General features: G+C 38.3%; 1 protein-coding gene across 2 annotated transcripts in view; it reads left to right on the top strand.

Annotated features, from left to right (window-relative positions):
• The first annotated feature begins 280 nt into the window (after positions 1 to 280).
• The window catches only part of BDNF (brain derived neurotrophic factor), a 74840-nt gene continuing 53497 nt past the window's right edge, over positions 281 to 21623 (top strand). Inside the window, exon 1 of one of the 2 annotated variants that reach the window (XM_031944159.1) lies at positions 281 to 571. In XM_031944159.1, coding sequence (XP_031800019.1) covers positions 569 to 571 — 3 coding nt within the window. In that variant the 5' untranslated portion in view covers positions 281 to 568. Of the gene's footprint in view, positions 572 to 1474; positions 1659 to 21623 lie in introns of those variants that run through there. The other variant, XM_031944161.1, reaches the window with a different exon arrangement.

Raw genomic sequence — 21623 nt, 5'->3', positions numbered from 1 at the left:
TTAAAAAGGCGACTGTTTCCTTACCTGGCAACGCGAAATCTCCCCAGGCGGAGCTCAGCTTTGCCAGAAACCCAGGTGTGAATCGAGAGGTGGGAAAGGAAGTGATGCTGAGCCTGAGTTTATTTTGTGTGGTGTCCTGAAACTACTCACTTTCCCTGGGAACTTTCTGTTCCAGTGTCTATTTATTGGAGGTGGGTAGGCAGGACCTGACGCCCTGCTTTGTGCCAGGACATTTGGACAATCATTGGTAACCTCTCTCATTCATTAGAATCACGTAAGGACTCAGAGGAAAACGTGTCTCTGAGCTAAGGCGTTTGCGTAAATCTATAGGTTTTTAAAAATCGCTGGCAGTTGCTTTGTCTTCTGTAGGCACCAAGGTGGTTAAGAGTTTGAGCTTGCGGATATTGCAAAGGGTTATTAGATTCATAAGTCACACCAAGTGGTGGGCGATCCACTGAGCAAAGCCGAAGTTCTCACATGATGACTTCAAACAAGACACATTACCTTCCTGCATCTGTTGGGGAGACGGGATTTTAAGACACTTGTGTCTCCAGGACAGCAAAGAAAAATGGTGAGTACCAATAAAACCCTGCCTGATAATTGCAAAATCCTGACATGTTGCTTAACAACAGGATCTCATATCACGCTCCTCTTTCTAGCACTCCACACGCCAAAGAATAGAAGCCACTCCAGCCAGTTGAATGGGGTTTTAGACAGTGCAACTTAAAATTGAAATCATTTGTGATTTAACACTGCAGCGTAGAACTGCGTGGAACAAACTTGGAGCTGGAGATGAAGGGGGGGGGCATATTGACTGTTCAATGGTGATGCTTCTCTTACGGTCTGCTATCATTCAGTTCTTTTTGTACGAGTGTGTTGGTGTATGTGTGTGAGATAGCATATTGTATGACTTACATGTAGGCATAGAGTTGACATTTTCACGGGGGTTAATTCCCATTTCAGAAATGATAGCTCCTTTAGGTACTGGGGTAAGAGCGTATGGTAGAGTGGAGTAAGGTAAGGATGAGGTGGAAGGTGGGAGTTTGGGGGATAAGGGGTGGGGGTGGGAGAAATAAGTCAGAAGTGCATGCAAGCTGGTATGAAACCGGCGATCCTCTCACAGAGAAAAGGGTCTCGTCAACATGTGATCAGCTATTAACAGGATGGTTTTGGCAGGGCAATCTTCACGTGACAAAGCGTGAGGAAGTGAAAGGAATCGGCTGGAGCGATATCAAGTATCATTTAATTAAAGTATAGATTTGAGCCCTGCTCCGGGTGTGTCATTGGGAGCGTTGGGAAATGAGCGTTTCAGCACCTTGGACAGAGGCTATGGGTTTGCTGGAGGTGGAAGTGCCCCAGGTAGTTGCCTCGACCCCGGAGTAAAGCCTGCCCAACTGTCGCCCTTAAAAAGCGTCTTATCTGAGACTCGACTCATACCGAGATCAGGGTTGGAGGAGAGTTAGATTTGGGAGCTGGAGCCTTTCGAAACCGATCCCCAGTTTTGGTCGCCCCTCAAGCTCGCTGAAGTTGAATTCCTAGCGGTGTGGGCTGGAATAGATTCTTTGCAAGCTCCGGGTTGGTATACTGTATTAACTTTGGGAAATGCAAGTGTTTATCGGGAGGATCTAGCCACTGATTGTGGTGTTCCCGCGAATAAGGTAAGCAAGGAGGTGGGAGTGGGGAGGGGGAGGGGAAAGGGGGGATCCCCGGTAAATCGAAGCTATTCCTATTTGGAAAGGAGGGGTCATGGGGGGCGGAGGGTTGGGGTGGTAAGAGGAGAGCGTGGGTGGGGGTTGCTCCTCGTTATTTGTCGAGTTCAGATTACCCTGAGTGTCAGTCCTTTTGGGAAGGAAAAAATCATGATTTTTCTGGGATTTTGGTTTGGGTAATTGGAGCTGCAGTGTCTATTAAAGAAGTTTTTTTCTCTTTTCCCCCTCTAGTTTTTTTCTTTCGGGGTGTGTGTGTGTGTGTGTGTGTTGTTGTGTGTGTAAAGTAGATTATTATGAATTAAATTTTCCCAAAACCTCGCCTAAAATCCATTTTGTATTAAAGGAAAAAGGGTGTTTTAGTGAAAGGAGGGTATTTGGGGGGGGGCTTTAATTAAATTTTAAAAAAATGACAAGGTAATTTTGATTCTTCTTCTTCTTCTTCTTCTTCTTCTTCTTCTTCTTCTTTCCTTTTTTCCTCTTCTTCTTCGATTTTTTTATAGAAATGTGTTTATTTTAGTCTGGTAAAAATAAGCTTGGGAAGAGTTTAAATTTCCTCAAATTTTTTTTGATTTGGGGTTCCAGTTTTAAAAGGAATATTTTGGATAAGAATTCAATCTTCTTCTTCTTCTCTCTCTCCTCCCCTTCCTTTCCCTTTTCCCCTTTCCCCAATTTCCCCTCCCAAACACATCCCAATCTTTCCTTCCATCCTTCTTCTTGCTTTCTGGGTGTTTCTTGCCCTTTTAAGTTTATCCTTAATTAGAGGGTTTATTTGCCCAAAGAAAAGTCAGATACAATTTCCTTTTAGGGATGTTCCTCCAGGGGTCCTTTTAACCCGGGTCCAATTAATTCCTTGTACCTCGGGAAAGGGACCGGGGATTTAAAAGAGAAGGAAATTCCCAGACTGAAGGCAGCAGCGGAGGCGGGGTGGGTCGACTAGGGAGGAAGAGGTGAAAGGTTGTCCCGGGCCTGGGGTAGGAGGAAAAGAGGAGGAGGAGGAGGAAAGGGATTGGTGGCTCAGTTTCCCAATTGGGCCCCAACAAATAACCTTTTGAATCAGTTGGTCCCGATTTCCCCTCTTCTTGGGGGGGTGGGGTGAGGAAGGGAAGGGCCCCAAGGGTTCCTCCCTGGGTAAACCTGGTCCCCTTTCTTTCTCCATGCCCCACCCCTCCTCCTCCCTTCTTCTTCCCGTCCCCTCTGGCCAGACGGGCACCATTTAGGTTCCCCCCCCTCCCTCCTGAAGCTTGGGGTGGGCCTTCTCCCTCTTCCCCTTGGCCGGTTTCCCCACCCATTTGTTTGGTCCAACCCCGGGGGACTCCCTTTTCTTAAGAAAACTCTTCTGCCCCCTCCCTAGCTTCGCCACCTCTCCTTTTTGGAGCTGCTCTCTTTAATTAACGGAAAGGGGACTAGGGGGGAGGGAACAGGGAAAGGGGGAGGGGAGTTGGGTCACGGAGAGACGGCGGGATGGCGAAGAGAAGAAAATCTATTTTCGAAACTCTCAGGCCTAGGGGCTCTGGGGTGGAGGGGTGGGGGGGGGGAGAAAAGAAAGCAAGCCAGCCCAGCTGCCCGCCTGCCCGCCTGCCAAAGGGAGGGATCTGCTGGGCGCGCCAGGCTAGTGTGGAAATGATTTATTAAAAAGAAAGGGAAAAAAAAAACCATCAAGTGTCAGGATCAGATGACAGTCAGAGGCTGCTCGCCACACACACAAAGGAAAAGCCAAGTAAGGTTTCAAAGGAGATGGCCCGGGGAAAGCCGGGGATGGTTCAGATCCGGAGGAATTCTGTTCTTTCATGGGGAAAGGGAGGGGAGGGGGGTAGGGACGGAGAGGAAGGGGGGAGGGGAGAGGAGGAGGACGAGGAGGACGAGGAGGGAGGAGGGAGGAGGAGAGAGGAGCAAAGGAGGGAGGGGGAGGGGGAGGAGGGCTTTATCAGTCGATGCAACCAAGGTTAAAGGAACTAAAGGGGCCCGCATCACCATCAACCCCCACCCTTTTCCAGTGGGGCTTTTTAAATACGGATCTCGGGCGAACGCTGAACCAGGAATTTAGCCGAAAAAAACTCATGATGGTGGGGAGGGGGTGGGGGCTTGGGAGGGGGAGGAATTTAAAGGCATCCCCCACCTGTCTGGCAGCAATCTGTAGGATTTTTCCTTTTCCTTCCTCATCCTTCCCTCTCCCCCCACCCCCCAACACGTTCTAATTCACGGAGGAAGAGGTGTAAATATTGTGACATTTCGAGCCGACTTGATGGAGGGGAGGGGGGAGAAAAGCTGTCACTCTAAATTGTAGAATTCCCCTTCCCGGTGCGTGCGTTGTTGCCCTGTTAGCGAATCGTAGCCTCTGCCTAATACAGTTGCTAGGGTTTCAAATGAACGCATCGTTAAGGGAGTACTATCCTTTTAGCAGAGTTGCCAATTTATCTGACAGTTGAACCGAGAAAATTGTGGAGAGCTTCCCGTCCCTGGGAGGGAGGGGAAATTTCCGAACAGCCCGATTCTTGGAACCTCCAGATATTTAACAACTTCAAGAAACCTCAAAAGTGTCATGTCACCCTCTTCCAGGCGCACACCTCTGGACGGGTGCGATAAGCAAGATTTCGTGGAAAAGTCTCACTAGAGATAAATAGGACTTTAGGAATGGTGCACTTAACGTATTTACTCTTTTCTTGAGAATCACACGCAGCTCTCCTGAATAGAAGCAGATAGCCGTTATTCTGGTCCGAACGAACCAGAAAGGGGAGAGGAGAGGGTTGTGATTTGGGGACTTGGGGGGGCTTGGAGGAAGGAGAAAAATAATTTCCTCCTCTTTCAACTGGAATAACGAGTTCTCTATTTTTTAGTCCCCGAGAATATTTTCGTGTATGCTAGTTTGGTCTAGCGCCCCCACTGGTGTATACCGGTTTTGATTTGAGTATCCGTGGAAGCCATCTACCCCACATTCTAAACTTGACCCCCCCCCAACTCTCAGAGATAGATAATCCACATTCTCCATCTAATCCAAACGGAACTCTGATAATTAAGGACCTTATCACATACAAATAGTAAAAGGGAAGTGAATGGCTTGTCCATAGAAGTTGGGGGGGAAGGAAGATAAATGAGATTTTATCAGATGTTTATATAAATCAAAGAGTGTTTTATTATGTATCTACATAAATCAAAAGTGAACCACAAGTAAGCACAGCTTTCTTTTTCCATCCCATGGATTCAACTTCCTTCCTCACATCTGGAAGTGTTGACAAAGGAGAGAGGCTAATCAACTGATTTCCTTTCCCCTGCCTCTCCTCCAATAGAAGCTTTAATCTAGAAGCAGGATAGGGAAAGGAGGGAGGAGGTATCCCAGATATTATTTGAAATGGATAGTTTGCATCTAATTAATGGGAAAGTTTACAATACTAATTCCTTGGTAGAAAACTTCTCAGGAATACTAACCAGCTTAGGTGGTTTGTATAGTGGAAATATCAATGAATTTGGAATCTAATGAGTTCAAATCTAGACACTGTTATTTGCCACTTGTGTGATGTTAGGCAAGTCCGATAACTTCTCAGAGCCTCAGTTTCTTCACCTGTAAGATGAATGAACGAGGTGGAACAGCTGATCTCTAAGGTCTCTTTTGTTTATAAATTCTCTAATGATACCAATTTTTAGATGCTTATATGGTATCAGTTAAAAAATATTTTAAGTGAGCATATTTCTTTCCAAATAGGTTTCCATCAGAAACCAATAAAGATATATTTGCTTTTATTTAAAAGTAACTGATCCAACCATGACTATTATTCTGATAAATATGAACTGAATTGATCTGACTAAAAACTTAGCTCCTTCCGTAACTAAATTTGTTTCTGTTCAGCACTGACTTGCCAAGAAATATCTATTTTTGTAGCTTTTTTCCCACTATGGATAATTTAATGACTTGCCTATTTTAATTTTACAACTGCTACCTCAGATTTCTCTCTCCCAAATGGTCTTTCTTTTGCCAGATTCTTTTCTGCTCTTCTGTTCAGCTGCTGCCTAATACTTTTTTTTTTTGCCTTTTTGAGTTTAATAAGCATTGAGACTTCTAACCTTTGTGTGTAATGTGCATGGAGTCTCTTTAGAAAAAGAAATGTTGAATTCTTAGAATCATAGTAAAAAAGAAATAGCTTTCTTTCACTGGCACAAGACTGGCCAGATTTCTAAGAATGTGGAATCTCTACTTGCTCTTTAGTAATATTTGCTCCCATAGATCTAGGACTAGACAAAGTACTTTGCTTACAATGGCCCTCTGAGGTAGATAGTGCAACTAAATGTGAATGATTTCTGGATGAAAAAACTGAGACTCAGAAAGGTAAAAAATCACACAGGTGATAAATATCAGTCAGAACTTCAATTCAGGACTAGTGATTCCCAGTTCATTAGACTTTCCATTGTACCACACTTTCTATGTGTTAAACTAGTTTGGTTCTTGGAGTCTGGTAAAAGATGGTGATTTGTTCATGTAATCTCAGTTTCTTAATTGGTATAATGATGAAGGTATATCAGATCATCTCTTCCATCTCTGACATTTTATAATTCTATGTAGACTTGTTCCCTTAAAACTAAGAAACAGAAAAGGAAAGCTTGAATTCTCTATCCCTCCCCAGGAAGTTTTGAAAGTCAGTTATGATCTTTTAAATTGAATGAAGAAATTATCAAGAATAATTGATGAATATCAAGAATATCTGAAGATAATTACACACACACACACACACACACACACACACACACACATACACCTCCAAACTCTTGTTCCCATTTAAATTCTTTTGAAATGTAGGCTTTATATAAGTTCTAAGATAGTATAGATCTACAAATATCATCCTGAGTCCAGAAAGAAGGCACCAATATTTATTGATCTCGTCTATCTTCTTCCTCCTTCATAGTCAATTGTTCTTTTGCTCATTGTTTCTAATTGCTAGCAATGAAAAGAAATCAGGAATCTGAGCAAGGTTAACACATTTTGTGTCTTCCTGAACAACAACATTCCTATGAGCCAAAGAATAAGAAGATGGGAAAGTACCTATTAAAAGTGTTTTCATTCTGCTTCCTCAACCTGTTTTCTCTCTGGCTTTTAATCCCTGGACATTTGCTCACCTTTGAGATAACTGTAATTCTTCCAGAGACCACACCTTTCCATCTGTACAAAGTAGAGCAACTGGTAGAAAATGGAGCTAAGACATGGCATAATGGGGGTGGGAGGGGGAGGGAATCCAAAAAACAAACCCTGTCTTTCCTAAATTCATGAATTCTGCCTTTACCACTTACTAACCAGCTATATGACCTTGGAAGTGTTACTTCATCTCTTTAATCCTCAGTTTTTCCATCTGACAATTTGATGATCATATTTGCTTACTTAACAGGATAACTCTAATACTCCAATAAATCTGTGAGCTCATATTTGTTGGCATTTCCTCCAATAATGTAGAGATTATATTGTAGATTATAGATCTGTGCCTGCCTGTCCTTTAGTCTATGTTCTACCATTAATTTCATAATAGGAATCCGCCAAGGTTCTTGTGAAAAATATGCTCAAAGTTAACTTAATTATTTAATTCTCCATATTCTCTCCTGGGGAGAGAGCCTTTGGAATTCACTTCAATTCCATCAATAAACATGAATGAATGGATGGATGGATGAATGAATGAATGAGAAAAAATTTATTAAATACTTCATACAAAGCACTGTGTTGAGTGCTGGGGATTTAAAGATAAAGGAAGACAGACTCTGCTCTCAAGGAGTTCACATTCTAATAAAAGGGTATAACATATATATGAGGTTTCAACTGTCCTATGGAAATGCCAGTGATCCTTAGAAGGCATCTGTGGAACAGATGGTAATGCATCTTCTTTAATTTTATCTCTATTGATAAAACTATAATGTCTGATGTTGAATCATTTGAAAATGCCTAAAACTTTGGTAGCATTAAGATACTTAGCTATTACAATGGCAAACACAAAGTAGTCCTTGCCCTCCAGAAGCTTATATTCTATGGGCAGATATAACATAAGCATAAATAAGAAAATCCAATGTATATACTAAGTAACTTAAAGGAGGAGCCCATTACTAACAGCTAGGGGGATGAGGAAAGAAGAGAAAAGGGAAGAAGGTAAAACCTGAGGTAGCATAAGAAGGAAGTACATTTCATATAAGAGGATGTTTACAAAAGCAAGGAGGTGGGAAATAGAATATGCAATGGCTAACAGACCAATTTGAATAAACAGTGAGCACATGAAGATATGAATTATAAAAAAAAAACTATGAAATAAGACTTGGTAAAGTGAATAGGAACTAGACTGTGGAGAGCTTTAAATACCAGGCTGAGAACTTTGTATTTTCTCTAAGAGGGAATAGGGAGCCATTGAAGATGTTCAGGAGTGATACAGTCAGATTTATATTTTGGTAATTTCCATGTTGGATTTAAGAAGGAAGATACTGGAAACAAGAAGACCAATTAGGAGGTTTTTGATGAGAGCCTTAACTAAATAAAGGCTAAATACCTGCTTGAAATGATTTTTTTTTTTTAAGAAAAAAAATTGAATGATAAAAAAAATCCCTGGTTGCCATGGAAGGCCTGATTCACCTTGACCTTTGTTTGATGGTAGCGCTGGTTGAGTCATTATTCCCTGTGCAATAACTTTTTCACTTGCCTGTTATTGTTTGAAGTAGCACATGGAGGAAAAGAAAAACAGTTGCTTTACCTCTAAAAGAGACCAACATCCAGAGGCTAAATCGATTGTTTACTGAGAAGTGATGATTTGGAGAGGCTCAACTTCCACCACAATGTCAGGATGCCCCAGTTCATGGTAGATGAGGAAATGGGAATGGGAGTCACATGATCCAACTCCATCCTTGGTGCCAGGCAGAAGTTCTAATTACATTGGTTTCCTTTTAAATCCCCAAATACTGACTCTGGAAATTCCCTGGGCTTCATGAATAATGTATGAACCTGACATGATAATAGATAATTAGATGGACCCAACAAAAACATTAAAGGGGGGCTGGTAGCCCAAGGACTGCAGAAGGTGTGTGGGCATTTTGACATCCAGGAAATGCTATAGATCTATCCTTAACTAACTCAGCCTGGTGGAGATAATTAAGAAGAAATGTGGGTGTAGAAAGCCTGCAAGTCATTCACCAGGACTGGCTAGATTTACTGCAGGGGTTCCAAAACAATCGACACAACCACCCACTCGGGACATGAATGCCCTTTCAAGAGGAAGTTATTGACTTTTATAAAGATGCCATCTTTAAAATAACTTCTGAAAACAAGGGGATGACAGCCTTCTTTTCTCAATTCTATAATTAAGACAAATGTCAAAATATAGACTGAAATATTCCCCAAAATTTAAAGACTATTTCTCAGCTTAACAGCAAGCGGCCCCTTTATTTAGCCCCAATGGGATAAAGCCAGAGACACTTGAAGATCTCTTGAGAAACATGTTGCCCTGCTATATGGTTGGGCTTTTCTTCCCTTGGGGAAGAAAGTTTGAAGACCAAAGTCATAATAGCTGCCATTTATAAGGCACTTAATAGTCTATATCTGACTTAGTCCCTGCGAGATGAGAGGTTCAGATATTTGTAATCATGTCATCCCCCCATTTTAATGAAAAAATTGAGACTGTTCAGAGAGGTTACAGAATCAGCATTAGAACATAAAAGTTCCATTACATACATACAACATACATAATACTAAATATGAATAGATATACTGTATAACATATATTTGCTATATGTGTATAAATGTGTGTATATATATATATATATATATATATATATATATATATTTTAGTCCTCATCTGAATCATATAAGGTATGTCCAGTTATCCTTTCAGAGCACATGAGGAATCTGAAGTTCAGAAAATGACCTGATAAATCAAGCTAGCTAGTGAACATTAAACATTAAAAAGAGTATCCATATCTCTCTTAAATCCGGGCTCAGTTCTATCTCTCAAGGCTTAGAAAATACTATATTGATAAGAAATTTGAGCTGTTCTGTTTGGTCCTAAAAAGCAAAAGCAGGACCAGCAAAAGTAGGATGCATTGGAGAAGATTACGGCTTAATGTAAAAATATTCTTTTCTTAATCATTAGGATTATCCAAAAGTAGTATGAGCTGCCTGAGGAGATAGTAGATTCCCTGTGTCCAAAGTCTTCAGATAGGAAATGGATGACCACTTGTCAGAGTTGTTGTGAAGCCCAAATGAAAGTATGTGCAAAGCACTTGCTGTTTTTATTATTGTTGTTATAATAATCATTAGTAATTGCTGTTATAGAAGAGATTTCTGCTTTAGGTACAAAGCAGAGCAAAATGACCCCTGGTGGTTTCTTCCAATTCTCAATTTCTATAAATCTGTGATTCTAACCAAAGATTCATAAATCTTTCAAGATAATAAATCACGGTAGACTTGCTACTTTTTCTATAGTCAGATGTTTAGGTTCTCCTTTCCTGCCACTGAAAAACTATCTGCAGAGATTTTTAAAATATGAAATGTTTGCTAACTTTGGTTTTTAAGTGTGGTGTTCTAAATATATTCTAAATATAAATGAATGGAAAGGAGAAGTATGGATATGTAAGAAGGGACCTTGGAAGGTACCTCAATAGCCCATCCATATTCCTAAAGTTCTGCTCACTAGAAAGGATGGAGTGCCCATCACCTCTCAAGGCAACTCATTCTACTTTGAGATAGTAGAGATTGCCCTTTGAGACCCAACAGAGCAAGCCTTTTCTGCCCTCTGCAAGAAAACCCTTCCAATACTTGAAGATGTTTCCTGATTTCTCACCTTCAGGTCTTCTCTTTTGCAGGCTAAGCAGATCCACTTTCTTTAACCAATCCTTGTATTAAATAGGCTCAAGATTCTTCCCCATCCCTGTTACTTTCCATTAGACCAGTGGTTCTCCAAGTGTGGCCCAGAGAATCCTGAGGGTTCCTGAACCCTTTCAGAGGATCTATAAGTTTGAAATTAATTTTTATTTCTAATATAGTAACTACCTATAAATATAACCCACATAAACAAAGACTCTTTGGCTAGATCCTCAATAATTTGTAATAGTATAAAGATACTGAGAACAAAAGTTTGAGATCCACTGTTCTACACTACTCTTTCTGATGCTTAATAGCTTTGTTTATCAGATCATTTAATTTCTCTGAACTTCAGCTTGCTTTCCCCCTTTGCATGAACAATAAAAAACTCCTGTTTACTAGCTCTCTAGATTATCAATGTCCATCTTGAACTGTGGTCCTCATAATTAAAAATAATAGATGAAATCTAATGAGGACAGAAAACATAGGATTATAACCTCTTTATACCTTGAAAGTTTGATCCCTCTTTCTGTAAACTGAGGTCAGATTAGGGTTGCCACATCACCCGCTCACTCATATTGAACTTTCAGGCCACTGAGAACCCTAGATCTGCTATCTATTTATGCTTTTCCCACTGTGTGCTTGTGTTGATATTTTCTATCTAAGTATAAATCTTTACATTTGTCTCTATTGGGATTTCATCTTACTAGATTCAGCCTAATGGTCTAGCCCACCAAGTTCCCTTTGAACTCTGACTCTGTCCCCTGGTGTTTTAACTATCCCTCCCAATTTTTTGCTACTATATCATTCCTTCAAGGTGGTCAGACTCTAGATCAGGAAAAAACACTTTAGGAAGGATATTAATAAGCTGGAAACTTTTCAGAGGTAGGCAGTTAAAATGTAAAATGGCCTCGAGTTCATGTTATATCTTCAAGTAACAGAAGGGATATTTGGTAGAGGGGCTTTAGATTAATTCTTTTTGATCTCAGACAGTAGAACCAGGATCAGACAGCTGAAGTTGGGGAAAAAAACTAAAATCAAGTTTAGGATGATTAGTTTAAGTTGGGAAAAAAACTATTGGAAGGGACTGTGTCAGCAGATGGTAAGTTCCATCATTGTGGATCTTTAAGCAAAGGGATTGTAAAAGGACATTTTTATTCAGGAGCCACCAGATAGCCACCACCAAGGGCTTTTCCAAAACAGAGTCTGATATTTTTATCTCTGCTTTTGGACTCTCACTGGTCACATTATGATTGGGATAAACATAGCTGTCACCACAAAAAAGTCTATTTGACTCGAAGGTCCTTGAGATCCCAGAATGTAAATCACACTACTGGCTGTCATCCATGTGTTTCCTTCCTTCATGTTCTCTTCTTCTCCCAAACTGAAGAGAATCAAAAGTTAATTGTATTCATTATGCCAACCGAAACATTTATAGTCTCAAAATTACATTTGTCATGGCTATCCAATCTAGAATTAGCCCACTGGGAGTGCTGTTTAGTGAAAGAAAAAAAAATCACCTACTTGATCAGCCTGTAACATCCGGTCTGTGGCCTTGAAGAGTTCTCAATCATAACTATCCAACTCTTGGCTCTAAACATAATGGGGCAGAAAACCGGGAAGAATGTGTTAGAGCATTGTTGCTTTCTTTTAGAAGCCATTAGGTCTCTCCCTGTGTTATCTATAGATAAAAAGAAACTTGAAAATCAACAGTCCCTGTGAAATCAGATGCTTAGGAGAAAGGCATTGATTGACAAAGAAATTAAGAGGACAGTACTCTTCTCACTTACTTTTATTGTTATCATGGGGTTAACTGTGCTTGGAAGTCTGATGTCCTAAAGTTGATTGTTCTAGCTCCTATCTCTTACCTGGCTAAAACATGAAAAATTCAATCAACAACCCAGTTTGACTCTCTGTTTTTCTATTAATTTTGTCAATTAACAAAAAATCTAGAAGGATTAGCTAACACAACTGATGATAGGTTGCAAAAGTATCTCAACAGACAAGAATATTAGGCTGAATTTAAATTTAGTTGGAATAAATGTAAATTTTCACAGAGGCTTAAAAAATCTGTTTCATAAGGACAAGATGGAATAAATGGGTAAAACATGATTAATTAAAAATGATCTGAGGATTTCAGTGAATCTAAATCCCAGTATGAGTCAATAGTGGGATATGGTGGTCATGAATGCTAATGTGATGTTAGTTATAAGGCATAGCATTCAGAAATAAGAAGGCTCTGATTTTATAATTATCTTTCCTGGTCATAATACATCTGTATGATGGAGTTCAGGTCTAAAGTATATATTTTAGAAAGGACATTGATTAGCTGCACTACATTCAGAAAACAGCAACCAAATGGTAAAGGGCCATGTGTCATTCTATGGCAAGGGTGAGTTGAAGGACTTAGGCAATGAATTATAACTATCTTTAAATAAAGAAAATTTGTTTTGTGTTATACTTAAAGATAGAGTTAGTAGCAATAATGGGTGGAAATCATAAAAACACAAATTTAGATGTGATGTAAGGCAAAATGTCCTAATCACTAAAGTTGTCAAAGAGTGAAATGGATCACTTTGGAGACATTGTGTTCCTCATTAGAGCTACTGACTGGATGACCATTTATTTGGTAGATAAAACTGAAAGGTGATTCCTAGTGTGGTAGGATTTGGGCTAGGTGATGTTTAGGATCCTTTCCAACTCTCAGAGTTAATGATTCTGTGACTCTTTATATACATTATTCTTCCTGTTTCAGCCTTATTTTACCATTTCCTTCCTGCCAATTAATCAGCAAACATTTAATAAGCACCTATGTATCAGACAGGCACCATGCCAAGCTATCTATCCAAAGACAAACATGAAAACAATCCTTGCCCTTCGGAAAATCAATGCAAATATTCTTAAGTTAAATTCTAGGAGAAGCTTTCAAAGCTTGAAGCTTATAAACATTAGTAACTTTGTTCAGGTTGCTTTGAACTCCCCTAAGGGCTGAAAGGTTTAAGAAGTCAACATTTACTAATTCAAGTATTTCAAACCCCTTTGGCTTTATTCTTAAAAGTCCTGCCAATACTCTAAGAAAAGTTTGTAGGTGATGCAGAAGACTTCTCCTACTAATGATCCTAGTGATTGAAGTTTCCCTCCCCCACTACTTGAACTTATTAAAATAATAAATGATGTAGCATTTTCTTAATTGGCTTAGGAAGGTTCAGATTTGGCTGACTTATGAGAATTATGGAGTAATTAATGTTATAAAGTGTTTAAATTAAGATTCATATGTTTGGAAATAATTTCATTAAGTTTATCCTTTACAAATTGTTATTGACTATAATAATATGGGTGGTAACCTGAAGAAGGGCCTTTCAAACATTCACAGGGAATATAAATATCCAGTGTGAATATAATGTTTAGTGATCAGCAATTATTTGGATGAATATAACCATTCCCCATACACTCCAACTCTGATGCTTATTGGTAGACCTTAGTCAATAAAGTACATGTTCTTTTGAAGCCCTAATCCAAATTTGGAATTTCTCTGGAACATCAGCTCTTTCTGGGTGAAATAGATGTTTCTTATTTTATTCTTGATGACTTTCTTCAAATTGAGAACTTGGAGCAGCCCCAGAGACTTATTCTTTACTTAGATATGGTAGAACACTAATGAGTAGGGAAGGAGGTACACCAAGATGGCAGTCTTCTTCATGAATTCTCTTTATCCTCCTTTCATTGAGGCAACATCCAAATAAAAGTGGTTGACAAATATATGGAAATGTCACCATGATTCTGGGATAGCACAAACAAAACTGAGCGGTACCACTAATGTGTAGGTCATGTTAAACTGTGAAGAATGCAGATATTCAGTTTTTGTCTTCTTTCCTGAATTCAGGTTTTGATGTAGACTCCTTCATTTAATAAGCTAATAAAATCTTCCCATAATTTATGAATTATTTTTCCTATTTATACTTTGTACCACTTCTCTTTTATGTCTCCTTTTATATTTTTTCTTTTTATTTGTGTAAGCTCTATGAGAACAGGGACTATTTTATTTAATCTTTTGTATTGTAACACTAAGAAAATATTAAGAGCCTTGAACACATATGCCACTTTCCCATACACACAAAATTGTTTAATGAAAATAATCTACACGTGCACGTAAGGCAGGGTTTTTGTGTTATGGATGCCTCTTTGGCAATCAGGTGAAGCCTATGGACTACTTTTCAGAATAATGTTTGTAAATATATAAAATAAAATGATATAATAAAATTATATTGAAATGCAATTATCAAAATGCTGAGGGGGAGAACAAATTCATGGAAGTCACGTTAGGGACCCCTGAAATAAAATGTCCTTGAAGAAAGGATCTTTTTCTACGAGAAGAGGATAGACGTCCTTTTTTCAAATGATATTCTATATTAGTAAGGTGTAATGGATAGAACTGATTTCAAAGCCAGGTCTCTAAGTCTCTAAATGGCAAAGAAGGTACTAACCTTCATGGGCTGAGGTAGTTTCTTCATTCTGGGAATTACCTTTAGAATGAAATCATAGGTTTCATTCCTATCCTCAGTTCTCTAGAAAATCACATTTTTATACTTATACAATTGGTTGAAAGGTATAGACAATGCCCAATCTCACTATTCTTCTACTTTGTTGGATAGGTAAAAGAAAAACAAAACATTTAACTCAGAACAACATGCTACCATAAAGATACTTTCCTAACACGATGAATCCTATATATTGTAAATATTATATATAATCCCTTGAACATGGGGGGGGTAGAAATCTCTTGGATTATTACTGTCAAGCTAGGTATAAAAAACTAGGAGTCATATACTCAGCAGAGATTTTTGCCCCATCATAGGAACTGTCCAGCACAGAGTCCAATGGAAAAGATTCCCTAAGTGGTAATCTTTGGATTTTCCTTTTGGATACTATGCTGCTATACCTATTAGAAGAGCTATGTAAGAGAAGAGGTAACATGAATGGGCAGTAGAAAAGTGATCATGTGGAAAGAGCAGGAGATAAATTATGGAGAGCCTAACTTACTCCTTTGTTATCTAAATGATGTTAAAAGATCTTTTAGAGAAGCAGTTAACTCTTGGGTTTGTTCTGATTTTTATAATTGTAATTCAATATAATTGATTTCTTTTGTAATCCTATGTATTTTATTTTATGTCTGAAAAACATTATTCATGGAAGGAGACCATAACTATTACCAGACTGCCTGAAGAGATCACATGAAAATGGTTAAGAACTACTATTCCAGAGGATATCCTTTTATTGAGTAGAACCCCTTCATTGAACTAGAGGATATGATGGGTTGTATTCTGCCTTGTTGGAATGAATACCTATCTCACTGAAAACAGGAATCCATTCAGAATATCTCTTCAATAACTAGCACTGCTCTGAGCATGGGGTAGACAACTTAATAAATGATTCTTGAGTGAATAAAATAAATAATCCAATGTGTTAAGATTCTTTTACATGACTGGTATATGGAAAAGTGCATTCACTGACCCAAAGTGTTATTTGGATTACTCTTTGCTCAAAGGGTGGCTAGCTAGTAGAGAAAATAAGGAACAAAGTCAGGAAAACCTGAGTACAAATCCTACCCTAGATACTTATTAGCTATGTAAACCTAGGTAAGTTCTTTATCTCCTCTATATCTCAGTTTCCTCATCTAAAATGTGGGTAATAATAACACCTTCATTTATTTGATTCTCATGATTACCTCATGGGTACTCATGAGATTACCTCACGGGCAAATCTATATAAAGTACTTTGCAAATCTTAAAGCACTATATAAATGCTAGCTATCTAAAATCTAAACATATCTTTGATATGTCAAAGAACATATTCAGTAACATGTTGGTAGGTAAAGGTGTGGAATATGAATGATAAAAAGATATTGTAATTCCAATAGAGTGTGGTGCAGGGGTAGTGATATCTTAATGACAGTAGGAAACATTTTAGTTAAACCACCTTTAAGGACAGAAGTGAATAAAGGCTAATGGAAATTTTTCCTGATAATTCAAGTCACCCCTATTCTATATTCCTTTAATCTTGATCATTAAACTCTTCTAAATAATTAAAAAAATTAAATTACTGTTAACTGAAACTAACCCAGTGTTAACAGCAAGGAATTAAGTCCTTTCTTAATTAATAAAGGTACCAAGAAATGGAAAGAAACCTAATTACCCTATAAACTTCTTAAATACTCCTCAGACTTTAGGAAGAATACCAAGAAATTAGCTGAAATACAAAAGGAATTTTAAGTAGAAGTTATCCTTGCCTGCTATATTAATGCATATTTTAATTGATGGGAATAGTTACCATATTTGGTTCTAGTTTCTTTAGTAGATCATAAAACCTACTTTTGCTTCATAAAATGATCCATGTGAGAAAAATCATGGCTTACTAGGTGATGAAGTTTGATAAGAGTTTTGGGCCTTAAGTCAAGAAGATTCCTCCTACTTAATTCAATTTTAGCCTCAGATACTTATTAGCTGTGTGATCCTGGGCAAATCATTTAACCTTGTTTGCCTCAATTCCTTATCTGTCAAAAGATAGAGAAGGAAAGAGCAAACCATTCCATTATCTTAGCCAAGAAAACCCCAATTGGGGGGCGGCTAACATATAGGAATAATCATACAACATCTACAAAGTGTCAATATCAAGCTGCAGCTTCAAATCCAAAGTATGGCACAATGGATAGAGTACCAGCCCTGAAGTCAGGAGGACCGGAGTTCAAATTTGGCCTCCCCAAACAATATTTCCTAGCTCTGTGATCCTGGGCAAATCACTTAATGAAGGAAAGAAAGGAAGGAAGGAAAATACCAATTGTAGTCACAAAAAGTTAAACAGGACTGATTGAACAACAACCAAAAAAATAAGGAAAAACAAGGATAATACTAGAAACGGAGTAGTTTGCCACCCAGATCTTTGATATCCCAAGATTAACTTTCTCCTTTAAAAGCCCTTATTTAAATTTTGAAGACAAATCCTAAATAGTTTGCTTTTACATTACATTTCCTAATTATAAAGCTGATCTTCCTAATAGACCTATGAGATCTTATAACCTTATTATTATTATATTATTATATATTATATTATAAGCCTTATCCTCCTACTTTTTTGCATAAGTAAACTGAGACCCACAAAGGTAAAGTCACTTGGCTAAAGCGACATAGTTTGTGAATTACAGCACTGAACTCACTTAGGTTTTCTGATTCCAAATTTATAATTCTTCTACACAGAACCTCACTGTCCATTATTTCATTTTAAAAATAATTCCTCATTTTCTCCCTTGTGTTCAAATACACCAATGAATTTGTGATCCAGTAATGCATCCACGCCTATGTAACTTGCATGACTTCTGTCCATGTTTTTCTATTAATTCCATTGCCTTCTAAATTTTTGTAATAGGCCATCTATTCAATTTTTGAGGGCTTTCCTGGCTTTGCTTACCATTGTGAAGACATCCATGGAAAGGGTAGGCTGTCTGTTAGTTTTTTATCCCTTGTTCTAGCCATTCAATAAACCCATTTTTTTCTTTTTTCGACCTTACATGCTTTTTTCTTTTCCTCCTTTGAAATCTTGTTTCGAAAGTGTTGTCATCCATACTCACAACACCCCATATTTGTCCATTGTCCTCAGAATGGGCAACTTCTCTGCTTGAATGACCATCATGTTCTATAAGTTGAAAGCCTTAATAGCTCTGGTAGAATAGAAGAAAGATGAGGTGAGAGAGGACTGACGGGGAGGGAGAAAGCATTTTGTCAGACCAAGGGTTCACAGAGGAGGTCTGTGCTGGAGCTGACATATTTTTTGAGGGTCCTGAAGGGTCTGTTTTAAAGCTATCTGAAGGAAGACAAGGTTCTTGAGTGAGGGTAGAAGTGAAGTAGGGTAGGAAATCCTTTTATAAAGGGACTGTCGAATAAATAAAGACTATAGCATAGTCCAGAAGAGTTGGCCTTAAATCCCATCTTTAACACATATTATCTATGAGGTTTAATTTCTCAGTACCCCAGGAAACTCTCCAAAACTTACTGAATAGATTCTAATCCTACTTGGTAAAGAAAATTCCTTACGAGTTTCCCAACCCAATAAAATAACTAGTTGGATCCAAAAAGAAAGGTCATAATATCAATATACAAGAGTACCCTAATGCAGTTGTTACATATTCTGAATCTCAGTTCTAATGAAAACCAGTAAACCAATTGGAGAAAATAGATATGTTTGGAAACCTATTGAAAATTGAATATTCTTAGTAATAAAGAGCAAAAAATATAAATGCAACAAGATGTAATTTAAGAACTAAATATTCATGCTAAATGATCAATCCAGACAATTATGATTCATTGGAACCCTATTTCAACATCTTTTCATTTGAAACTGGCTTCCACATAAATGAGATGAGAATTTTAACTTTAACTTGAAGAGAGAGACCTGGATTTAAAATCTTGTTCATGTCAACCACTTACCCATCTGACCTCAAGATATTTAACTTCTCATAGTCCTAGTTTTCTCATTTGTTAAATATGAACAGGGGTTGTGAATTATATGCATTCTAAGATCCCTTGTCAGTTCCAAAGTCCTATAATTCCTGAGTCCCAGAGATTGGCTTTAAAATAATGGCTCTGGAAAATAATGTTTAACACTTGAAGTTGATGGCTCAATTCAGCATTTGTTACAAGAAGACTAATAAGAGGCAGCTGTAGAACAGTGGAAAAAACATAGGATTTAAAATCAGAGGACCTGGATTCCAATTAAGCTTTGCTATTTGCTTGTCCAGTCACCCTGGGAAACCTGCTTAGTGAATCCAATCCTCATTTACTCATTCATAAAATGAGGTCTCATGACACTTGGATTCCAACAACTTTATTATGAGGACTAAATGAGACAATATACGTACAGTACTTTCTCATTATAAACTGCTAAATTAGTGTCACCTGTTATTATTGTAGACATGAAACAATGGAGATTTCAAACTTGGTTTGGATATCGGCAATGGGAATGGTTCGTTTAAAGTCTCTGGATAATAAACTATTCAGTTCGTTGGTTCCAGTGCCTTAAGGGAAACATACTTATATATTTACTATCTATTAATAATCATTTTAATCCATAGTCATTCTGTCTAATTTGCTATTAAGAAAAAGGTTGGGTCTCAGTTCATCTAACTCGGGCAAGTCTCGCTGGCCACAAATCATGGGCACTGAACTGTGGAGGGCCGACTGTGGTCTGAGTTTGGTTTCTAGAACTGTGTTTAATTAATGTCACAGCAATAACATCTGAATTCCAAAAGGGAAAGCCCAGCCTTAGGCCTCTTCTCTGTCGTCAGAGCTATTTCCAGAGCAGCCAAAACAAGGGGGCTCCTCAGGGTGTGTGAGGAAGAGAGTGAATTGGACTAGAGAGAAGGCAGTGTGAGGAAATGAAAAGAACACTATGTTCTAACTAAAGGGCTTGAGCCTGAATCCTGACCCTGCTCCAGTTGGTACCTTTGTGACCTTGAGGAACGCACTTAAGTTCAGTTTCTTTGTCCATAAAATGAAGGGGTTATATGAGAAGACCTTGGAGGTCTCTTCCATTTGTAACTCTTGTGGAGGAGGCCTGAAATTTTAATTTATGCCTTCCACCCCAGAGGTTTACAACCATTCCCCCCAAATCCCCACCTGCCTATTTTAACCACTTGATAATATTATATTAACCCTGTCCACCTGGTCCAATATGATTATGCCCTTAAACTTCTAGCTGTATTCCTATTCCCAGTTAATGATACTCAGCACTGGCAAGGACATTGGAAGGTACCTGCGGAAAATCTCCTTTGGAGATTGGAGAATTCGATCTGAATTCGAAAGTCTTCCAAGTCTTCCAAGAAGGGTACTCAAAAGGAAAGGTAGGAGGTTGATACAGTAAAAAGAGCATAGGACTGAGTCAGAAGTCATTATTTCTTGTCCTTTCTGGATCACTTGCCTTGTTATTTTGGATTGATAACTTTTCTATATTTTTCAAGAGAATAGCTTAGACTAGATGAGCTTTAAGCTCCCTTCCAAATTCTATATTCCATGGGCTATTTGATGAGGTTTTTTTTCTTTTCCAACTACCCCCTGACTTTTTCTGATTTAGACTTAACCCAGCCAAAGTGATACTGGAATTCACTGTTTATTGGTATTTGATCATATCTAGAAAACCATAGAACCTCTGGACACTTCCAATGCCCCCATTGGCTGAACATGGGTTCTGATCATCACAGTTCATTAGAGTAGCCCCCTGAGTATGGAAAATGGTATTTCCAGGTGTCTGCTAGTTGTATTGTGTAGCTCAACCATATGGAATTAGAATTAACTCTTTTAGTTATATTTGATTCTGCTGACATCACACAGACATGATTGGGAAGTGAATCATTTAGATAAAATGATTATTTGGCAATTTGTAGACCTGAATATGCCTCTTTAAATTCTTTAATTCAATAAGATCAATTTGTGTTCCTGAACAGTGCTTATATGTGAAGGGCATGGGGGTTAGGAACAGGATGGTGGGGAAGGGTAAATGCAAATGTGAGGTGGGGGAGGGAAAGAGAGAAAGTGTGTGCAATTATGCACACTACTATGTGCCAGGTACTGTGTTAAGTGCTAGGGATACAAATTAAGCAAACAAATTAAAACAGTTATCCTCAAGAAGTTTGTTGTTTTTTAAACAGGAGAAAATGCTACATACTATTTGCCCTCCTTACCTTGACAGTAGTTATTGTGAAGGTAAAATGAATTGGTGCATCCAAAACCCTTTGTAATTATAAACCACTGAATAAATGTGAATTATTTTTATTATTATTGTTGAGTCTGGTCAACTCAAATCACTTTTAATGGAAGAGGAGGTCTCTATAGAAGGCGAGTCTTTCACATTCTCCTAGTCATAGATCTGAAATTGCCACCCCTCAGAATATTCCAGTTTATCCTAAAGACATCCACAATCACCCTAAATAGTTCAACATAATTATCCATCCAGAAAAAATCAAGCAGATGAAAAATGCTTATATTGCAGAATATTGCTTATAGTTGAATGTACAACCACTAAAACTAGTCTAATAGAATACAAATACTGAGCAAACACTG

This window comes from Sarcophilus harrisii, chromosome 6, assembly GCF_902635505.1.
Source record: "Sarcophilus harrisii chromosome 6, mSarHar1.11, whole genome shotgun sequence".
Lineage (NCBI taxonomy): Eukaryota > Metazoa > Chordata > Mammalia > Dasyuromorphia > Dasyuridae > Sarcophilus > Sarcophilus harrisii.
The sequence above is the reverse complement of the archived record's forward strand: the minus strand, read 5'-3'. Positions and strand labels throughout refer to the sequence as shown.